The 20,194-nt window shown below is 52.2% G+C and overlaps 1 protein-coding gene across 3 annotated transcripts; it reads left to right on the top strand.

Moving 5' to 3' along the window:
• The first annotated feature begins 1,088 nt into the window (after window positions 1–1,088).
• Lipe (lipase E, hormone sensitive type) lies at window positions 1,089–19,700 on the top strand. Of its 3 annotated transcripts, none has more exons than XM_038338476.1 (10): window positions 1,089–2,007; window positions 11,019–11,554; window positions 14,043–14,133; window positions 14,242–14,387; window positions 14,597–14,782; window positions 14,894–15,185; window positions 15,881–16,108; window positions 16,229–16,405; window positions 18,669–19,108; window positions 19,448–19,700. In XM_038338476.1, the coding sequence occupies exons 1-10, from the start codon at window positions 1,089–1,091 to the stop codon at window positions 19,658–19,660; spliced, it is 3,228 nt and encodes a 1,075-aa protein (XP_038194404.1). In that variant the 3' UTR covers window positions 19,661–19,700. The 3 variants fall into 3 exon arrangements, with proteins under 3 accessions (XP_038194404.1, XP_038194405.1, XP_038194406.1); XM_038338477.1 differs by lacking the exon at window positions 1,089–2,007 and adding an exon at window positions 3,309–3,795; XM_038338478.1 differs by lacking the exon at window positions 1,089–2,007 and adding an exon at window positions 3,993–4,265.
• The last annotated feature ends 494 nt before the right edge of the window (window positions 19,701–20,194 follow it).

Here is a 20,194-nt window from a genome sequence, read left to right as displayed (position 1 = left end):
TCTAATGGGGTCTGACCACTCACATTCAATCCAGATGTCACCCTTTGCCCTGTTCATTCAAAACCCCAACCCAGATTCTACACGCATTTCTCCCTCCTTGACCCTCTTTCTCTCTCCATTGCCTGATTCTTTATTCTTTCACTGTTCTAAGGTGCAATGTCTGAGTGGGGCATAGAAAGCAGGTAAAGCACTGAATCAGATACTGCCTGATTAACAATAATAAAGATTTAGAAATTGTGCTTTCTTAGCATCTAGACAGACATCAGTGTTTGATTCCTATCATCATCATCCCCATTACTTCATTCTGTGAGTTTCTGATGCAATACAAGAGATATAAATGTAGAAACACAGCTCAAAGCTATAAAGATGGCATGAAGGATCTCAGCTGCAATTCAAAGGGGTTTTGAGCCTATAAAAATAGAATGACATCAGTCTTTTTACTTTTTAGCATGGGTATAAAGTGATCAAAGCAACAATCTAAGACAACTGAACTGGCAACTAGTTATAAGAATTAATGAAGAGGAAACTATAATTATAAGTATACAGACTCCTCAAGTATTATTCTGGCATCAGGAGTAGGATAAATACTGAACTATGTATGGTGGTACCCACTTGTGGTCACAGAACTTGGGAAATGGAGACAAGAAGCTCAGGAGCTTGAGGCCAGCCTGGGCTACGAGATTCCCATCTCTGTGGGCAGAGAACACTCATCAGCTCATCTAGAATCACCCCAGATGAAACAGAAGATTAAGTTGTCTTATGAGAAGGGTAATTGGTCATTTTAACTGAGTGGTGAGTGGGGTGGGGCCCTATTTATGACACAAGAGGGCAAGCCCCTCCCTTCTTGAAAGACAGTACTGGGCACATGAGCCTACTCCTTAGTCCTAATCCCTCTCCCAAAGTAAGAGTGACCACTTGGCAAGGAGTGAGCAAGGGGGTGGGGGTAGGCGGTGATAAACCCACAGGCTAGCTATAAAGGAAGACCAGGAATGCCAGGACAAAGGATTGGAGCCCAAAGGGAGGTACCATCATGAAAGATCTTTGAAGAGGGAAGCTTGAGGGGTAGGGGTAGGGGCAGGGGCAGAAGGATGAAGCCTAGGAGACCAACTTCTTTCATGAGGGAAATACCAACTGTGGAACCAGATTCTACCTTGGGATCTAGGCCAGAATGGGAACCTGAAATACAGCAGAGACCTATAATCCAGCCAGATCCTGGGTCAGAAACAACCCTCACAGACCATCTAGGATCAAAGATGCTGCAGGAATTTGGTACCCCACAGAAACCAAGTCTCCCGCATGAGCCCACTGCCCAGCATGAAGCTGAATTCCAGCAAAAATCAAGAGTTCCACAAAAATCTGCTCTGCTCCAGAAGATCCTCAGCCCACTAGCCTCCCCTGCACCACAGCAATCACCTCCCAGCCAGAAAGTGCTCTTGGATCAACAGGAAGCCACCTCCCACTGGGGACCAGAGGCAGGAAAAATGTCTACAACTCCACAGGAATCACAACCCAGAAAAGAGCATGTGGGGATGACAGGATCTGGACCAACAGAACCACCTCTAGCGCCACATGAAGTGGAGGCTACATCTACAACCCAGGCTGGACCTGGACCCCCAAAGAAATCCCTTGCCCAAATTTACTCTCCATCCCAAGAGAGACTTGAACAATCAGATCCTACAACCCAGCAAACACCTGAGGTCCAAGAAACCAAATCCAAACAGGGATCTGTGAGGGAATCCGGTTTTTTAACAAGACTCCATGAACTATCCATACAGCGGACGGCCCAAGAATGGAAGACATTTTTTGACTGGATTACGGAGTCTGACACAGAGGGACATCTGAGTTCATCTTCACAGTCAAATCTTCCAGAGCCAAAGAGTGCCATCCCAGGAATGCCACTATCCTTCAAAGAGAAACCTGACTGTGAGAAGGTGCCCGGATATGGCGGGAAATCACCACATAGGATGAAAGCCAGCCTCCAGCCTCACAAACACTTCTGGGACACAGGTGAGTCTGAACCTGGAAGACTGGAGCTTTCCAGGGCCACTTATTCGTGCTAAGAATTTTTTTTTTCCAATCTGAGGTTATAGCACTCAGGATTCAACAATCCTGTTGAATAAACAGCAGCAACCCCCAGTCTATAGAGAAGGATGCTGAGGCATAAAAATGAGGAATTTAGCACAAGGGCCTGCAGTTTGGAAACAGCAAACACGGGACCAAAAATAGGCTTTCCCCCCTCCCCAAAAAAGATTTAGGTGAAACCAAACTGAGGTAGGAAAGAGCACTAACTCAAGTGTTAGTTACCAGCATTCATTCATATGACCCAAAAAAAATAAATAAATAAAATGGTGGCGTACGACCTGTGGGGCAGACATCAAGCTAAGCAACAGCAGCACAACGCGCAGGGTGGGCCTGACGAGTGGTGTAGACAAGCTCAACATCCGGGGCCCTCACAGCCTCTGCCGCCAGGAACACTCGCTCCCCGGCCAGGTGCCTCCACAGCGCTCAGTGCCACGGAACGACTGTTTGATGGCGTACAGAAGCTTGGGAGAAGGGGCTGGATAGGGCTGCCGAAGTCTGGGCCAAAGTCAAGGCTGAATGGAAACAGCATGGCAGGTGACTGCCCGCGGCTCCTCTGGAGCGATGACAGGGAAGGCCACAGAGCCCCGGGCCTGCGAGCCGGCAGTGGCGGGCTTTCCCCTCAGGGAGCCGGCCGCCTCCACAAAGGCCCGAGCTGTTTCTGAGGGCTGAGCAGCGCTCGCCCTGCGCTCTGCGCTCCGCGCTCTGCGTCCCAGGGCCCGGGAAACACTTACTCCTCCGTTCTGGACGCCTCTGGCCAGCGCTAACCCAGAAGTGGCTGCGGAGAGCGCAGGGAGCCACGAGCGCACGTGCGAGCCTTGGCTTCCTCGGTTTCCCGCCTTTTCCCGGGCACGTGGGCTCCGTCAACTTGGGCTGCTTTCAGTTGGTCGACCCTGTGGCCGCAAGCCCCCTCCATCCCTTTGAGGGAAGGGGAGAGAAACTTCGAGAAACAGAGCAATACGAACTCGTAGGGACAGAGAATGTGTGAGAGAGGGGGGAGAAAGTCTGACCGGAACCAGGCGTTTTGCCGAGTGGCCAAGGCCAGCCTAGGCTCCACCGTGGGTGCCAGGCTAACCTCAGCTATACTGTACGGACCCCAGTTAGGGGGCGGGGCAAAGGCGGGGCTTTCCTAACGGCGACCCAGCTCGGCCCCGCCTCCAGTCGGGCCCCACCCACGCCGTGGGCGGCCCAAGGGCCTGGCACGCCCCCTGCCCGCTGCTTCTTGCCTCTCTGGGGGCAGGTGGGCGGGCCGAGTTCATGGACAGGTGAATGGGATGGCGAGGCGCGGCTCCTGCACAGGAGACGACCGGGGTGACTGTGAGGGTGACTCTAGCGCCACTCCTCACTACTCCTGCTCTGTGGACACTTTTCGCCGCCTCCGGGGTTGCATTTTGTTGGCTTTGCTGTGGTTGGCTGTGGTTCCTTTAACCTGAGCGGATGGGCGGGCCAAGGCCCTCGGGCCCACCCCTTGGAGGCGGGTCCTATCGAGAAGCAAGCCCAGGATTGGATAGTTTGGGGGCCGGGCGGTGGTGTGTAACGAGGATTGACTTTAGAGGAGGGATTCGACTGCTGGAATTGGGCCCCGCGCCGGGACTGGGAAAGAACTGATGGAGACAGTGGTGGAATCGGGGAGCGTGGGGACCCGGGCCTCCAAGCAGGTCAAAGAAGGGTCGAAGAACCGCAGCCGCAGGAGGTGGCGAAAAGGCAAGGTTAAAGGTGAGCCGGTAGCCACTCGGAAGAAAGTCCGCAGGTTCTGCGGGGGACAAGGGGGGGGGGGGGGGGGGGGGCGGGGGAACGACTGGGTGGACGGACCCACTTCCACAACGGGAGGGGGAGGGCGGCCCGTGGACTGACCCACTGCCGTCCTGCGCGGGGGACAGAGGCCATCCATTTTTCGAACGGGTGATGTGAGAGTAGAACGTCCCACCCAGACGTCAGGACTACCGGCTGTCCCAGTGCGGTCTTAGGAGAAGTGTCCGCAATGCGAGTCTGTCGGAATAGATAAGGTTTCCGCTCGGGTTATTTAGTCTCTGTGGGACCAAGAGCAACAGTTGCGCTCTTGGTGTTTTCGGCCTGGGAAATGGTTCGAACGTCGATTTTTCATGTCTTCTGCACTCTTAAGAGGATAATGGGGAAGAATTGTAGCCGCTTTTACGAAAAGAGAAACAAGTATAGGCGTGTGAAAGGTAGGTGGAAGGGGTACCGGTAGCTGGAGAATATCCTCACAGCCCTTCTTCCACTCCCAGCAACACTGGGGCGAAGCTCCTGACCCTCACGACTTCCAAAAAGAGAGCTTTTACCGTTGGCTTTGCACCTTTATCCCTTCCTCAGGGAGAGGGAAGAACTATTGTCTAGCTTCCCTATACCTAGAAGGGTAGAGAAACACTGGCAGACCAACCAAAGATGTTGCAAGGCTCAGTCAGAGCAGGCAGTAAGTCCTGGTTCGGTAAGAGTCTTGTCTATTCTGTGGCGCTGCTTATAGCCAAACCTAGTGCCTGATGAATGCCAAGCAAGTGCTTGACCATGCAGCTCCACCTGCAGTCCATGCATCTTTATCAGTCCAAGCGAGCAGTTCCTATGCAGGCAAAAACAAACAAAACAAAACCGACATGGCTACCCAGCCCCAGTAACCCCAAATTCGTCATTTCCCCTACCTCCCTTGGTAGACAAGGGTAGCATTACAATCAGCTCTAAAGTACATATACTGGTCCAGACAGGTTGGAGCTCAAGCTGGAGCCAGAAGACAGTTTCCTGTCCGACGACAAAGATACAATTTGGAACCTGTGTCTTAGAGCCCTTTTCACCAAATTGCTATGATCTGTGAAGTAATAAACAGGTTCCTTTCCCTGCTTCTTTTCGGAGCTCCAAGCAGGCATGATGACAGCAGTACCTGACTTTCAGGGCTGTTGGAAGATTCCAGTGCATGCACACAAGAAGTTGAGAGAGGTGGATGTGGATATACTGTCCGACTCTACTAGACATTGAACTCCCTAACAGTAGGGTTGTGTCTGCCTTGTTTACCTAGAATGCCAGACACATGGGCATTCAAATATTTATTAGATTGGTAAGTGAAGGAATGTGAGAAGCGTGACATGAGGCTATTAATAGCCAAGCTGCCCTTAGTGTCCTGTGGAGTCAGAAAGAATCTGCTTGAGTAAGGCTCCTTGCACAGGGCCCAGTCAAGCCTACTCACAAAGGCGCGCAGCTCTGAGAACTGCCTGTCACTTCCTGAGGCCCTTCCTGGTGCCAGGCCTCAGATCTGTGAATCAGATCTCACCCCTGCCCCAAGGTATCCTAACTGGCTAGAGCAGTCTTTGTTATCCATGTGATCTTGCCAGTAACTGGATGAGACTGCTGTCATTATGATCAGCCCATTTCCCAAATGACGACACAAGGGGCACTCAGCCAGCTCGGCTTCCTTGCCTGGCCAGTGAAGGCAGAGAGATACCGTCCACCTTCTCAGGGCAGGGAGTGTGGGTGCTGACAGCTGCTGTATGCCCCAACCTTAATTCTGGATCTAAGAGGCTCTGGTCACAAAGATTTAGTCTCCAGACATTTGCTCAACAACTAGGCTTCCTGTGACTAGTAGAATAGACTCGGTAGATCTCGGGACACAGATATTAAGACTATTGCTGTGGCCCATACCTCTGATCCCAGTACTTGGGACTCTGAGTCAGGAGGATCACCATTAGTTCAAGGCAAGCCTAGACTATGTAGTGAGTTGCAGGCCAGTCAGGACTTCAGAGTGAGACTCAACCCCTCTCCCACCAACCCATTTTAAAAGTCTGTTGTAAACAAGTCAGTGTGATGAATCCAGTAAAAGAGAAATCCTGGAGCTAGGACATAGCTGAGTTACTAGAGTGCTTGTCCAGCATACCCAAAGCCGCAGGGTCTGTAGGAGACCAGGACCATATCAATTAGGCCTGGTGGCATGTGCCCATGATTCAGAAGTAGATTGGTGGAGGCGGGAGGATCAGAAAGAAGTTTAAGGTCATCCTTGACTACATAGTCAGTCTGAGGCCAGCCAGGAATACATGAGAAAATGTATCCTGTCTTCAAAAAGGAAAAAAACCCTGAGAAAATGACCACAGGAAGCTTTTACAAGGAGGTGACTTCAGACTCGTGGATGGGCAGTCATTAACTGCTGAACACGGGAGGCAGGGAAAGCAAAGAGCAGCATAAGCAAAAAACCTTGACTCTAGCCTGGCAGTGGTGGCAAGGGAGGCAGAAGCAGGAGGATCTCTGTGAGTTCAAGCCCAGCCTGGCCTACAGAGCTAGTTCCAGGACAGTAGGATTACACAGAGAAACCCTGCCTCAAAAAACAAAACAAGCACACACAAAAACCTTAATGTTGGAAGGAGCAGCACATGACAATGCTGAGACAGCTCCTGGTTGAAGGAGACAGGCCACAGGAACCTGGGCAGGCAGTTGGGTTGGGAAGCCATGTCCAAGATTGAGACTTTATCAAGGCAGGGAAGCATTGATGGACTGGAAGGAAGTGATCAGATTTATGTTTTCAAAAGACTGTCTGGATGCTTTGCAGGAAACAGATTTAAATCGGAGGCACACAGAGAGCATCATAGTCATCCAAGTGAGCGTGTTACAATGCTGGGGGTTGGGGAAGACGGGAGGTGGGCACATGCCAGGTGAGCGTGTTACAGTGCAGCAGGGGAGGCGGGCACATGCCAAGTTCCAAGGTTCCTAGGACATAGGTGGACAGGACTGGGTGATAGCTTAGATGGGGATAGGGTGAGGGAGACTGGCAAGATAACTCCTTAAGTCTCTGTTTGAGCAAATAGTGAGTTCTGTTCTCAACACATATAGACACCATGACTCACCCAAACATGAATATAGATTCCTTTTGTTGTTTTTATTTTTTACCTTTTTTCGTTTGGGAGGCAGGGTGTCATATACATCCCAGGCTAGCTTTGAACTCACTACATAGTCCAAGATAACCTTGAACATCAGATCCTCTTACCTCCACCTCCATAGAGCTGGGATTACAAGTTTGCACACCCACACTCACGCTGTATGATACTGGGGACCAAATCCAGGTTTTGTACAAGGTAGGCAAGCATTCCACCAACTGAGCTACATCCCCAATATATGGATTCATAAAAACATGAACACATCTCCATACAAACTGAGAATCCAAGACAAAAGCATACACCCACAGGCTAATAAACACACATAGGTCATGACACTTGCATACAAACACACATACCCTTAGACATATCAAAAAACATGAAAGTATATTGCCCTGGTACATCCCCAGGAACCAAAGTCCAAGCCTGATACAACTGACAAGTGGCTTCTCAGGGCAAAGGGCTAGAGGAGCTGGGAGCATGCTTCAAGTGGCAGAACATTGGTCTAGCATGTACAAGTTTGATTCCCAGAACCAAAGGGGAAAAACATCTCCCAGGGCAAAGGGCTGGGGCCTAGTTGTCTAGGTACCCCTTCCCCTACTACCATGCCCCCCTCAGCCCTACCTTTTGCCCCATTCCTGTCATGCTCACCCATGGCCCCATTGGGTATGCCCTTACCCCAGTGCCCTCTGCCTGGGATTCTGGCAATCTCAATATCCCTTCTTCCTGGCCCTAGTCAGCTCAGTCTTCAGGGAGCTACCCTGAGTAAGGCAAAGAGCATGGCCCTGAAGTCACAAGGGCTTAGGAATCTGGCCCTTCCCTACTGCTTCATCCAAGTCTCTTGTTCTTCCAAAAGTGTTCTTCCAAAAGTATTCCAACCCCACGGCCCCTATGTGTCGGGGTGGGAGGGAGTCATAGCAGGGGGAGTTGTGGCAGATACAAGGTACCCAGTGTGGGAACAGATGAAGCTAGGCTTAGACAGTGGGAAATTGCCCCAGCTAAGAGCTGAGCACAACAGACAAGGCCCTGAACTCCGGGTGACAAAGCAAAGAATATGATTAAGAAGTCATGCACTATATTAGGATAGTAACAAGGGCTGCAATGAGAAAGAGCCAACACACCATCGCAGTGAGGCTGAGGAGTAAGCCTGCAGAACAACCTGTGCGTGCACATGCAATGCCTCATGGGCTGGGAGCACGTGCTTAACACATGGCAGTATCTGGGTTCCAATCCCAGGAGGAAGTGGGGCGGGAAGCCCAATGAGGTACTGTTCATGAAGCAGTCCACCCACCCTGCTGGGCAGACTGGCCCAGCACAGCTTCCAGATGGGGAAGTCACACTTACCCAGCAACTGACCTGGACCAGTATCTGACCATAACTGCTGCTTAGTTTATCTGGCCCCCGTGGCTCTGGTCCATTTGTCTGTCTGTTTGCTGGTCCTTGGAAGGTACAGCTCTCTCCCAAGTTCCCAGCTATTGTCTTTGGCCCTCACTCTTCACGTATTTGCTTGTGTGTGCTAGGCCTTGGGGCCACCCTCTCTCTTCATCAAGATGACAGTCCAGGGACAGAGACTGAAGACTCACCCACAGCCAGACAAATGTTGCTGAAGCCCCAGGGTCTCTCATTTGCCACAGGCTCTTTCAGAAGCCCCACACTGGTTTTTATTTGTAATTTTGTGTTCTTTCTAAATAGTCACAGTCCATTTTTATGAGCTTTGCGCCCCCATAAAAATCTGTGTCTATCCCAGAGGAGACAGACATGAGAACAAGTGAAGGAGTGATGTACATGCTAGAGCAGAAACGAGCCTTAGGGGGTAAGTGAGGGTGGGCTTTAGAGATGGGGAGAAACAAGGTAGGTACCACCTCCATTTGAGGCCTGAGGGTGAGAAAGGTGGCTGGGCAAGGAACATGTGGAAAACCCTGGGAAAGTACCTGAGCCTTGGTTTCCCCATAAGTAACAGGGATCTGACTGTCACAGCACCATGGGCTGTGGAAGTTAGAAGGTAAACGGAGGATTCCAGGAAGGAATACCACACAGTAGGGCCTGTGCCCCTGGCCCCTGGCTGAGTTTGATATTGCCCTTAATCTGCTTTTGTCCTCCCAGGACTGGCCACCATTTTTTCCCTAACAGCTGGGGACATCTGTGCCAGGGCCAGTCTAGGGGGTGGGAACTGACATCACTGAGCCTTTGGCTCTCTGAATCCACTTGGGGAAGAGGGAGGACAGCTTGGCTGGGTGAGAGGGGACAGTGTGTTCAGGACCAGGACAAAGGCTGGATGAGGGAATCTGAGAAAGGAGAGGCTAGGGGGCTAGGCCTGTCTCAGCAAGGAGGGGCTAGGGCATGAGCTCCTGGGTCTAAGCAATGAGGGGCTAGGTGGGGGCAGGACTTCAAGGTTCTAAGGAGACGAGCCTGGTACGAGGACTCTCCTTGAGCTGGCGTAGCAAGCAGATAGGAGGGGTTAGGAGTTGGATTCTGGACTCTGTTTACAACATGTGGTTCTCACTATCCATTCTGGATGGGAGGTGAATCAAATAACCACACCCTGACCAAACTAGTCCCTCCCCCCAGTTTATTGCCCCAGGCGGCTACTGGCACTAGCCATAGACCTGCTGTGCCAGCTTGGGGAGCTCCAGTCCGAAGAGGCCAGGGAGGGGTGAGTGCAGGGCCAGCTGAGAGACAGAAATGGCTGCTGCCACCAGAAGCCAAGGTCTGAAAGGGAGAGGAGACACTGTCTTCTAGGGAAACAAGGGGTTGCAAACCCAAGAGCCAGTCAGGGCCCTAGGCTTCGGGAGGGAAAGAATCGCTTGGGGAGGTTATAATGTCCCCTGTTAAACAGTCAAGGGCAACTTATCCAAGATATGCTAAATAACAGGGATGCCTAAGGAGAACATGGGTTCCTGAGGAAGATCACAGAGGACCCTGAATGTGGGAAGTGAGCAAAGCATGGAGCTGGCTTTGAGGGACAGACAGAAGTTGAGGTTTGAGAGTCCTAGGAGGAGCGCTACGTATGTAAAAACTCTGAACCTAGAAATCAGAATTTAAATAAGCTCTGTCATTATTTGTACAACCTCCAGCTTCTTACAGAGTCTCAACTTCTCCTCCTATAAAAGAGGGCTGACAGTAGTAGAGATCTGAACCAAGACACTCTGGGTCTTTGGGGATCAAACCTTAGCATGGGCTTGGCTAGTGATCAATGTTGGCTATTTGAACTGCTGTTTCAGGCAGGAGAGTGAAACAATGTAATCTAAGGCAGTTGGGCAAAGCTGAAAGCCAGGCAACCATCAAAAGAAGGGATGCTGAGTTTGGGAATCCACAGAGAAACAAGGAGCTGGAGTTTGGAGGGGATTCTGCAGGCAGGCTGGAGTGCAGCAGAAACGCTGGAATTACAGATGGGGCTCAGAAGGAGGGCTAGGTGTGGACAGAAGTCCTAGGAAATGGTAATGGCCAGACTGGCGGGGGGTTAATGTTTCCAACCACTGTTAGAAGGGAAAGGCTTGTTGTGGGCAACACCAGGAAACTGAGAAGGAAACTTGGGATGGGACTTGAACACAGGGGCCTTAAGGAATGGAGCTGTTGAGCATCCAGATCTCCCAGAACAAGGACAAGTCCAAAGAGAGTAAACAGAGATCGAGTTCACCCTTGAATACCCGGAAGGAAGAAGGAAGAGGGTGGGCCAGCTTCTGGGCTAGAGAGCAGCACTGGTGATCCAGGCCCTTTGGGGCTCAGGAGAGTGGACAGAGGGGATAGAAAAGAAACTGCTCCATATGAAGGGAAATCTGAGAGCTCCAACTCCCAGCTGCTAGGCAGGAAGAGGATGAGGCCCCAGGCTTTCAGAAGACAAGGGGATAAAAATCCTAGGTGTGGGAGAGAAGATAATGGAAGGCCCCTGGATCTTCAAGAGGTTTGGGATAGACCCCTAAGTCTGAGGAAGGAGGGGCTACTGTTTGGCACTCCTGGATCTAAGCAAGGATGGTCCTAGGTTTGAATATTTGGGCCTGAGGGAAGAAAGTTAGGGCCTAGACTCCTGGGCCTGAGAGAGCAAGGGTAACAGCAGACATTCCCATCTTCCCACAGCCTCAGCGTTCTCACACAGCATGGATCTGCGCACAATGACACAGTCGCTGGTGACACTTGCGGAAGACAACATGGCCTTCTTCTCAAGCCAGGGCCCCGGAGAGACAGCTCGGCGGCTGTCCAATGTCTTTGCAGGTGTTCGAGAACAGGCACTGGGACTGGAGCCAACCCTAGGCCAGCTGCTGGGTGTGGCACACAATTTTGACCTGGACACAGAGACACCAGCCAATGGATACCGAAGTTTGGTGCACACAGCTCGTTGCTGCCTAGCACACCTACTACACAAATCCCGCTATGTGGCCTCCAACCGCCGAAGTATCTTTTTCCGTGCCAGCCACAACCTAGCAGAAATGGAGGCCTACCTGGCTGCTCTTACTCAGCTCCGTGCCCTGTCCTACTATGCCCAGCGCCTGCTGGCTATCAACCGACCAGGGGTGCTCTTCTTTGAGGGTGATGAAGGACTCACTGCTGACTTCCTGCAAGAGTATGTCACACTGCATAAAGGCTGCTTCTATGGCCGCTGCCTGGGCTTCCAGGTGAGTCCCTTGACCCATGTCATTCCGAATTCATAGTGATGGCAGTGGTGGCTGGAAACCTGTCCTTGAGGTAGAGTCACAGTGATGAGAATTGCTGGATTCAGGGATCAGACCACAGACTGGCAGGGAGAGTTGGCAGGAGCTCGTAGCTGGACTCTGGAGGTCACCAGCTCATGGACCATGACTAGATATCCCATGTATTAGAAACCTCTTCACCAGCTGGACCTGGAAACTCAGGCCTGTTACATTCCAGCTACTCAGGAAGCTGAGGCAGGAGGATTGCAAGCCCAAGGCCTGGCTGAACTTACAGAGTGAGATGAAAGCCAACCTTGATAACTTAGGGAGACCCTATCTCAGAAGTAACAGGAAGACTGGGGCTGCAGTTTGGTAGTAAAACACTTGTCAGACACACACGAGGTCAGAGCTTCAACCCAACAAAAGGGAGGGTTTCATTTGCTTTTTCCTTCAAGAATTATGGATTGAACTTAGAGCCTCGCATGTTAGGCGAGCATGCCGTTGAGCTGTATCCCTAGCCCCATCACTCTCCTGTAGCCCCTGAAGTTCATTTGAGTCTGTGCCCCCTAGAAGGGTAATCAGTATTGATATCAGAGGTCCATTCTGTGTGACTGCACCCCCTGCCATGTGCACTGGGATTCTGGACCTGATGGAAAGAGGTGGCAGCCCACAGATGTTAGATTGGCAACTATAAAAAAGCCACATGAGTTCTAGGCAGCCTTCAGGACAGGAGCAACACACCTTGGTGACAAGGAGGACCTGGTTGTGGTTCATCTCTTCCCCGACCCTAGCTGAGGACCTTCTTCTGCCTTTTGCCCATCCCAGATCACCCCAGAGAGATGCAGTCTGTCACCACATGGAAAGTGAGGCAGTCCAATACCCTCAAGAGGCTGAGGCAGGAGAATTATTTAGAGATAGAGGCTAGCCTGAGCTACATTGTATGTTCCAGGCAAGCCAAAGCTATGTAGAAAGACCCTGTCTCACAAACAAACAAATAAATAAATGATTTGGGGACTAGAAAACTGGGGAACATAGAAAACTAAAATTGGAACAGAAGCCCAAATTGGCCCTGTCCTGGGGTCATGCTAGCTCCAGGCAGCCCCAACCATCTGTATCAAGGAACCTCAGCCTTTACTCTAGAAGCTGTGTGATGCTTCAGTCCTTCCTGTCCTCTTGGGGCCTCCTCTCACTTCCCTGAGAGATGAGTCCACCATTCTTTTGGCTTCCCTGTTCCTGCCTACTATTCCAGGCTTCCTGGTTCTGAGCAACCCAATAGAATTATTCCTGGGACTCTCCCCTCTCACCAAACCAAACCCACAAATACCAATCTGGCCAGCCGAGGCAGCCATCTCCCTACCTTCATGCCCTGGCATCCACACTGGAAAGAAAGAAATTCCAAGCTGCCTGAATCAGTGTCCTAGCCACAAAGGCCAGGAGCTCCTGTGCTCTTTGGCCTACTGGGTCCCTGGCCAGGAGCATGGCCTGGGGCACCTGCCAGCTTCTGAGGACCTAGGACACAAGACTGCATCACCCTCTAAAATGTCAGCTTCCAGGAAGGCAGAGGTCCCAGATGTCAGATGCTCCTGAGTCCCTGCTCCTCCCAAAAGCCCAGCATGCTGTGTGATAGTTTTCCCAAGTGAACGGGGACTCAGCTAACTCTTTGACTTGGCCTCCTAAGGCTAAGTGAGCTCTGCTGCTCTCACTGTCTTCTTATTGTCCCCTCTCTGCCACCTTTTGTGTGTCTCCCCTAGTCTTCTCTGATAGCCATCTGTCCCTTGTCTAGGCCTTAGCTGATCTCCCCAGGTTCTCTCTTCCTGTCTTAGATCATTTTCCCATTTCTGGATTTCAGTTGCCCCATGCCAAGACCCAGCTGTCTGCTTCACCCCTCTGTTCTTTCTGACTTCAGGAAGTTCCTGTGCACTCTTACTCACCAGTACACAGCCCTCCAAATGCTCAGGATGAAACCCAGTCCCTCAGCCTGGGCCCTAAAAGAGCCTTCTTGGCCTCTAGGAGCTCCCTCGCTATTATTTCCTGGCTCGCTCTGCTCCGAGCACAGCACTGTGTTCTCTCTTCCATGCTCCCCTTCAGTATGCCTCCTTTCCCTTGCCACCCATGTGCAGCACTGCATCTTTAGCTTCCTGAGAACAACCCTCTCCTCATCCAGACCCCTACTCGCAGGCCTGCCCAAGTAGCCTGGCCCATGGTCATCACTGCAGCCCATCCACCTAGCGCCTTTCTCCATATCATTAGTTCGTTTAGACATTACCCTGCACATGTTTTTATTTCTTCATCATCTCCTTTCCCTTTGAGGACACCGGGTTCATGAAAGGGCCCAGGGTGATGCCCACAGCACACCGTATGAGCTCATTAAAAGCTGACTAAATGTATGTGCCTACTCCTCTCTCTGTCCCATCTTGTGTCCCATCCTCATCCATCTCCTGGGTGGTTGGGTGACAGAGGCATCCCTTCACAGTTCACGCCTGCCATCCGGCCGTTCCTGCAGACCCTCTCCATCGGACTGGTGTCCTTCGGGGAACACTACAAACGCAACGAGACAGGCCTCAGTGAGTGGTGGCTGAGCCCTATCCACATCCTCTCCTGTCCCCATTTCCTAACCCAACCGAGCTGCCTGATCTCCGCCAGGGCTCCTTGACACACTTCCTGACCCCCAGGTGTGACTGCCAGTTCCCTCTTCACTGGTGGCCGATTCGCCATAGACCCAGAGTTGCGTGGGGCTGAGTTTGAACGGATCATTCAGAACCTGGATGTGCACTTCTGGAAAGCCTTCTGGAACATCACTGAGATCGAGGTGTTGTCGGTGAGCTCAGGGGCAGGGAGAGCTCCCCAGCATGCTTACAGATGGAGATTCTGAGTCCCAGACATCCAGCAAAGCCACAGCCAGTCACTACAGGGCCATTGCCCAAGGATAGTGCATATGGGGAAAGACTGGGCTGGGAAGAAGAATGTGGTATGTGCCCCTACCACCCCCTTAACCCTTCCTTAGCATCCCTTCTGGTTCCTCCCCAGTCCCTGGCTAACATGGCATCAACCACTGTGAGGGTAAGCCGCCTGCTCAGCCTGCCACCCGAGGCCTTTGAGATGCCACTAATCTCTGACCCCAAGCTCACAGTTACCATCTCACCTCCCTTGGCACACACAGGCCCAGGGCCTGTGCTAGCCAGGCTCATCTCCTATGATCTGCGTGAAGGACAGGTAAGCCCCCAGCCCCAGAGAATGGCAGCGCCAGCCCAGCACCCTGAAGCCCCAAGCCTACCCCCTGAGGGGACAGGGTCCTGACAGACCATCCTCTGTCCTCACCACCAGGACAGCAAGGCGCTCAACAGCCTGGTGAAATCTGAGGGCCAACGCCTGGAACTGCGCCCACGACCCCAGCAGGCACCCCGCTCACGGGCCCTAGTAATCCACATCCATGGTGGCGGCTTTGTGGCACAGACCTCTAAGTCACATGAGCCCTACCTCAAGACCTGGGCCCAGGAACTAGGAGTTCCCATCATCTCCATCGACTACTCCCTGGCCCCTGAGGCCCCCTTCCCCAGAGCGTTGGAGGAGTGTTTTTTTGCCTACTGCTGGGCTGTCAAGCACTGTGACCTGCTCGGTGAGGCCCGGGTCCCTACTTTCACAGATCCACCGCCACCACGACTGTCCTTGCCCTGGCCCGGCCTGCAAAGGCACTAAGTCCCTAGGTTCTCAAGCCTCAGCCTCACCTCTCCCCAGCATACCTTCTCTCTCCTGCCTCTTTCCTGCTGTAGGATAACCCCATTGCTGCCCATCTTCCATCTTGACCATGTCATCTCTGCCTCCTGCTTCCTTATTCCAGCCTTCATTTCTGGTCTGTCCTTTCCCATCTCTCCTTTCCTCCCCAGCTGCCCACCTCTTGATCTCCTGCACTAGCAGCCTGCTGGCTCGCTTGCCCACCTATTTATAGGTCCTCACACCTCCCTTTTGGTTGCCAACATCTCAGGAAGACACCAAGGCACAGAGCAGGGCAGGGCTGTACCCAGCCTGAAACCTGACCTTCAGTTTCCCAACTCCTGATGTCTTGGGAAAACTACTCTGAGCTTCTCTTTCCCACTACCTGCCCTTGTTGCTGCCCCCAAGACTCTCCAGCTTCCCCAGCCCTTTGTCTCTGTCCTATGACCACTGCCTACCACATGGGGTCCAAATCCATGCCTCCTCTTGTCAGTAACTGAACAGCATTCTGCTTGATATTAATAATTGCTTACCCCACCTGGGAGCCCAGTTCTCCTAGGTCATGCCAGGCTATGACTGGACCCTTCTCCCCACAACTAGGGTCAACAGGAGAGCGGATATGCCTTGCAGGGGACAGTGCAGGTGGGAACCTCTGCATCACTGTGTCCCTTCGAGCAGCAGCCTACGGAGTAAGGGTGCCAGATGGCATCATGGCAGCCTACCCTGTCACCACCCTGCAGCCCTCTGTCTCTCCCTCTCGCCTTCTGAGCCTCATGGACCCACTTCTACCATTGAGTGTACTCTCTAAGTGTGTCAGTGCCTATTCAGGTAAGACCCATGCCCTTATCATGGCAGTTGGGTGCCTGAATGCCTCAGAAACCCCAAGTTCTGGGTGTTAGAACTGCACCTAAAGAGAGACCAACTCAGCCTCCCACATGCGTTCTTCAGGGACAGAGACAGAAGACAACTCTGACTCAGACCAGAAGGCACTGGGCGTGATGGGGCTGGTGCAGAGAGACACATCCATATTCCTCAGAGACCTCCGCCTGGGTGCCTCCTCGTGGCTCAACTCCTTCCTGGAGCTAAGCGGACGCAAGCCCCAAAAGACCTCAGCTCCCACGGCAGGTGAGTTGGAGCTTGTTCAAAGGCACTTAACCAGGACAGCCTAGACAGACACCTTGACATAGCATAAGCCCCGGGACACATGAGGCTACAGATACCTTTCCTGGCTGAATCTATCCTTGGCCCTACAACAAGCCAAGCCCTCCATTTTCTCCCAGCAGATGCCATTCTGGAAATTCCAAGACTTACTGGGATCTCACAATTCCAAAGGTGGGGGGGAACCTCTGTCACGTCCAGATTTAGTGGTGCACACCTTTAATCCCAGCACTTGGGAAGCAGAAACAAGATCTCTGTGAGTTTGAGACCAGCCTGGTTTACATAGCAAGTTCCCATTCTTGCCTAGACAAATCCGTAGAGGGAGATCCTGACTCAACAATAAGATCAGTCTTCAGGACACTGTGGAAATGGTTCAGGAGGGTGTGCAGTATGAAAATCTGAGTTTGGATCCCCAAAACCCATATAATAGGCAGGTGTGGTGGTGCACACCATAACCTCAGTACTGGGTGGACAGAGTCAGGCAAATCCCTGGGACTTATTGGAATGCAAGTCTGGGCAAAAGCAGTGAGCTCTGGGGTCACTGAAAGACCCTGACTCAAAAAACAAGGTGGGGGCTGATGGCATGGCTAAATGCCTTCTGCAAAGCCTGACCTGAGGTCAGTCCCCAGGATTCACATGATGGAAAGAAAACAAGGACCTATTCCTGTAAGTCGTCCTTTTACCACACACACACACCCATGCACAAACAAAACTGTAATAAAAGTTAGACAAACCCAAGGGGGGTGGTGCATGAAGAACAACACCTGAGGGTGATCTCTGGCACACTTGCACACACACAAAGGAGATTATTCAGTTCACGTGTGTTTTACTTTAAGGTTCTAATTTTAGAATCTTCAGATAAATGCAGACACAGACACACAAGTTAAAAGGGAACTGAATTTGAGGCAAGGGACCATTGAGCCCTGGAGGTGAGGTTCTCTGTAGGAGAAAGGTCCCCAAAAGATGATCCTGGATGACTCCTACCCAGCTTCATACTCCATCCTCACTGACTGCTGAATTTGTGTACAGATATCAGCATCTATAACCCTTAAGTTTGTCCTCTGTGAAATAGATGTGAGTGCCTGCCTTGTTGGGTCATAGTGAGGACTACTACACCCATTGTGTCAAATGCCAGCACAGTGCCTGGCACAGAAGTACTCTCAGAAGACATTGGAGTCCTGTGTCCTATACCTCCAATGTTGTCCCAGTGACTCTAGGTCACACAGAACCTAAGTAATTATCTTACATTGATCTGCACTTTGCCCTCATAGGTTGATAAAGGCAAGCTGTAGAAACTGAAAGGTAGGACCATGAATGAGTAATACTGCACCCCTGAGACAGAAGGATTCCATTTTGGTCAAGCTGGAGCTACAGAGTAGCCCTAAAACAGTAAACAGTGAAGAGCCAATTAAACTGACAGACTGGAGGCCAAGTGCCTCCAACATATCCATGCCCTGTGGGCTAGACATACACATCATCGGGCACTCGCTTGCCTGGCCGCTCAGTGGACAGGGATAAAACGGAGACAATTAAGGACATTTTTGAGAGCAGATTCACATGGCTATAAATGCAAGCTCTCTGGGAGAGTAACACACCCCACAGACTGTAGCTGCCTGTAAGCAGAAGTCCCTGTCCAGCTGTGGGAGCTCATGCATACCCCTTGGTCAAGTGGTCATGAAAGGCTGGCTGAGCCTCCTCCTAGAGAGCCCAGAGGTAGCTACAGTGGAGCTGCCTGGCAGTCGTGTAAATACCAGCTCTGCAGTGCAGTAGCTGCCTAGAAGCCACCTGTGAGAGGCTGGAAGCTGGCCTGTGTAAGACTGTGGACTCTATCCCCAACAACACAAACACAAATTCTGATACATCATGATCCCTCCAGAGGAAATGACAGTTAATCCTGTCTATCCCTCTGAGTTCTTAGATTCTTACAACTTATGAGCCATTGATACAGAGGGAAAGATGAACGCTCCCAGCGGTCAACTGATTTGTACTTCCCAATCTTTATTCATGCACAACCTGCCCTACAATATAGCCCCACCTCCAAGACTACCAGCCATTCAATTGCAATCCTGGACACAGAAACATTCCAACCCAACCAACCCCTTGGGTCTGGGAAAGGGATTATGTCCTGGACCTCCCTGCATAGTGACCTACCCTGCTGCCATCTGCACACCCTGCTCACAGCCGGGCTTATCTTCTGGCCTAAGGCAACCTGTTTTTACCCTTCCTATAGAGGCTGTGCGCCCCGCGGAGTCAATGCGCAGGAGTGTGTCTGAGGCAGCCCTGGCCCAGCCAGAGGGCTTGCTAAACACTGATACCCTGAAAACTCTGACGATAACGGACTTGAGCTTTAAGGGCAAATCAGAGACGTCAGACACCCCCGAGATGTCACTCTCAATGGAGACACTTGGCCCCTCCACACCCTCCGATGTCAACTTTTTTCTGCGACCTGAGAATTCCCCGGAAGAGGCTGAAATCAAAGATGATGTGGGCACCATGGACAGAGGCCCCCGCGTGCGCGCTGCGTTCCCCGAGGGTTTCCGCCCCAGACGCTCAAGCCAGGGTATCCTCCGCATGCCCCTCTACTCGTCGCCCATCGTCAAGAACCCCTTCATGTCTCCTCTGCTGGCCCCTGACAGCATGCTGAAGACCCTGCCTCCCGTGCACATGGTGGTGAGAGCGCGGCGGGACAGGGTGCTGCTGGAGGACGGCGGGTTGGGGCATGGGTGCCCTGGGAAAACGAGCTACAAGTGCCGCATAGCTAGTTAGCCAGGCCAGGTAGTCTGTTGTCTTGCACTGTTATTGGGCAGGAGGCTTGGGCGGGTGGAAACAATAGGGGCAGGTATGGGTAAAGATCGCGGATTCAGTTAACCTCATTCCTCTTCTTTCCCACGCCTCCACCTGTTCCTTCTGCCCACTCTCTCCCCGACTTCTTTTCTCCGTCTCTGTCCACCTCTACATCCGTGTCCACGTGCTTTCCTCTCCCTCCTACCCTGACCCCACTCTCTCCAGGCGTGCGCTTTGGACCCCATGCTGGACGACTCTGTCATGTTCGCGCGACGACTGCGCGACCTGGGCCAGCCCGTGACGCTGAATGTGGTAGAGGACCTGCCGCATGGCTTCCTGAGCCTGGCGGCGCTGTGCCGCGAGACCCGGCAGGCCGCGGAGCTGTGCGTGCAGCGCATACGGCTCGTCCTCACCCCGCCATCCACACCGCTGATCTGAGCCAGGGCGGGGGGCGGCACTAAAAGACCTCTTGCTCCCATCTGTGCGGGCCTCCGTGATGAGTGCGCTCCCGGACCGGCTCTAGGTCCATCCGGCCCCTCGGTCGGACTGGGCGGGAAGGGGTGGGCTGTGCCTTATAATTTGGGACCGTAAGTGGGGCGGGGCAGGAATCGAAAGCTGAGCCTGGGGGAGGGGGATGCACACACACCTGTCACCGAGACAGCTGGACCTTCAAATCACTCCACCATTGCCTTCTACTGCTGCTGTGACCGGCCACGGCTAGTCGGTTTTGTCTTTTGTAAATAAAAGTTAATTAGTTAGGCCTTTTTTTAAAACAGGAAATGTGTTTGGCCAACAGGTGGCAGCACTGGGTTCAAGCGGCTGCAAAAGGAGAAACTAGGATAAACCCTACTCTAGCTTTGCTCACAGCCAAAACCACCTAAGATGCCTGGAATCATCTTTAAAGTCTCAGAGGCCTAGCCCCTGGTAGGCTCTGGGTTTAACGAGACAATTTAAACGCAAGGCTTGCCCCTG

Source organism: Arvicola amphibius, chromosome 8 (genome assembly GCF_903992535.2).
Source record: "Arvicola amphibius chromosome 8, mArvAmp1.2, whole genome shotgun sequence".
Lineage (NCBI taxonomy): Eukaryota > Metazoa > Chordata > Mammalia > Rodentia > Cricetidae > Arvicola > Arvicola amphibius.
This window is presented reverse-complemented; position numbering and strand designations above follow the sequence as displayed.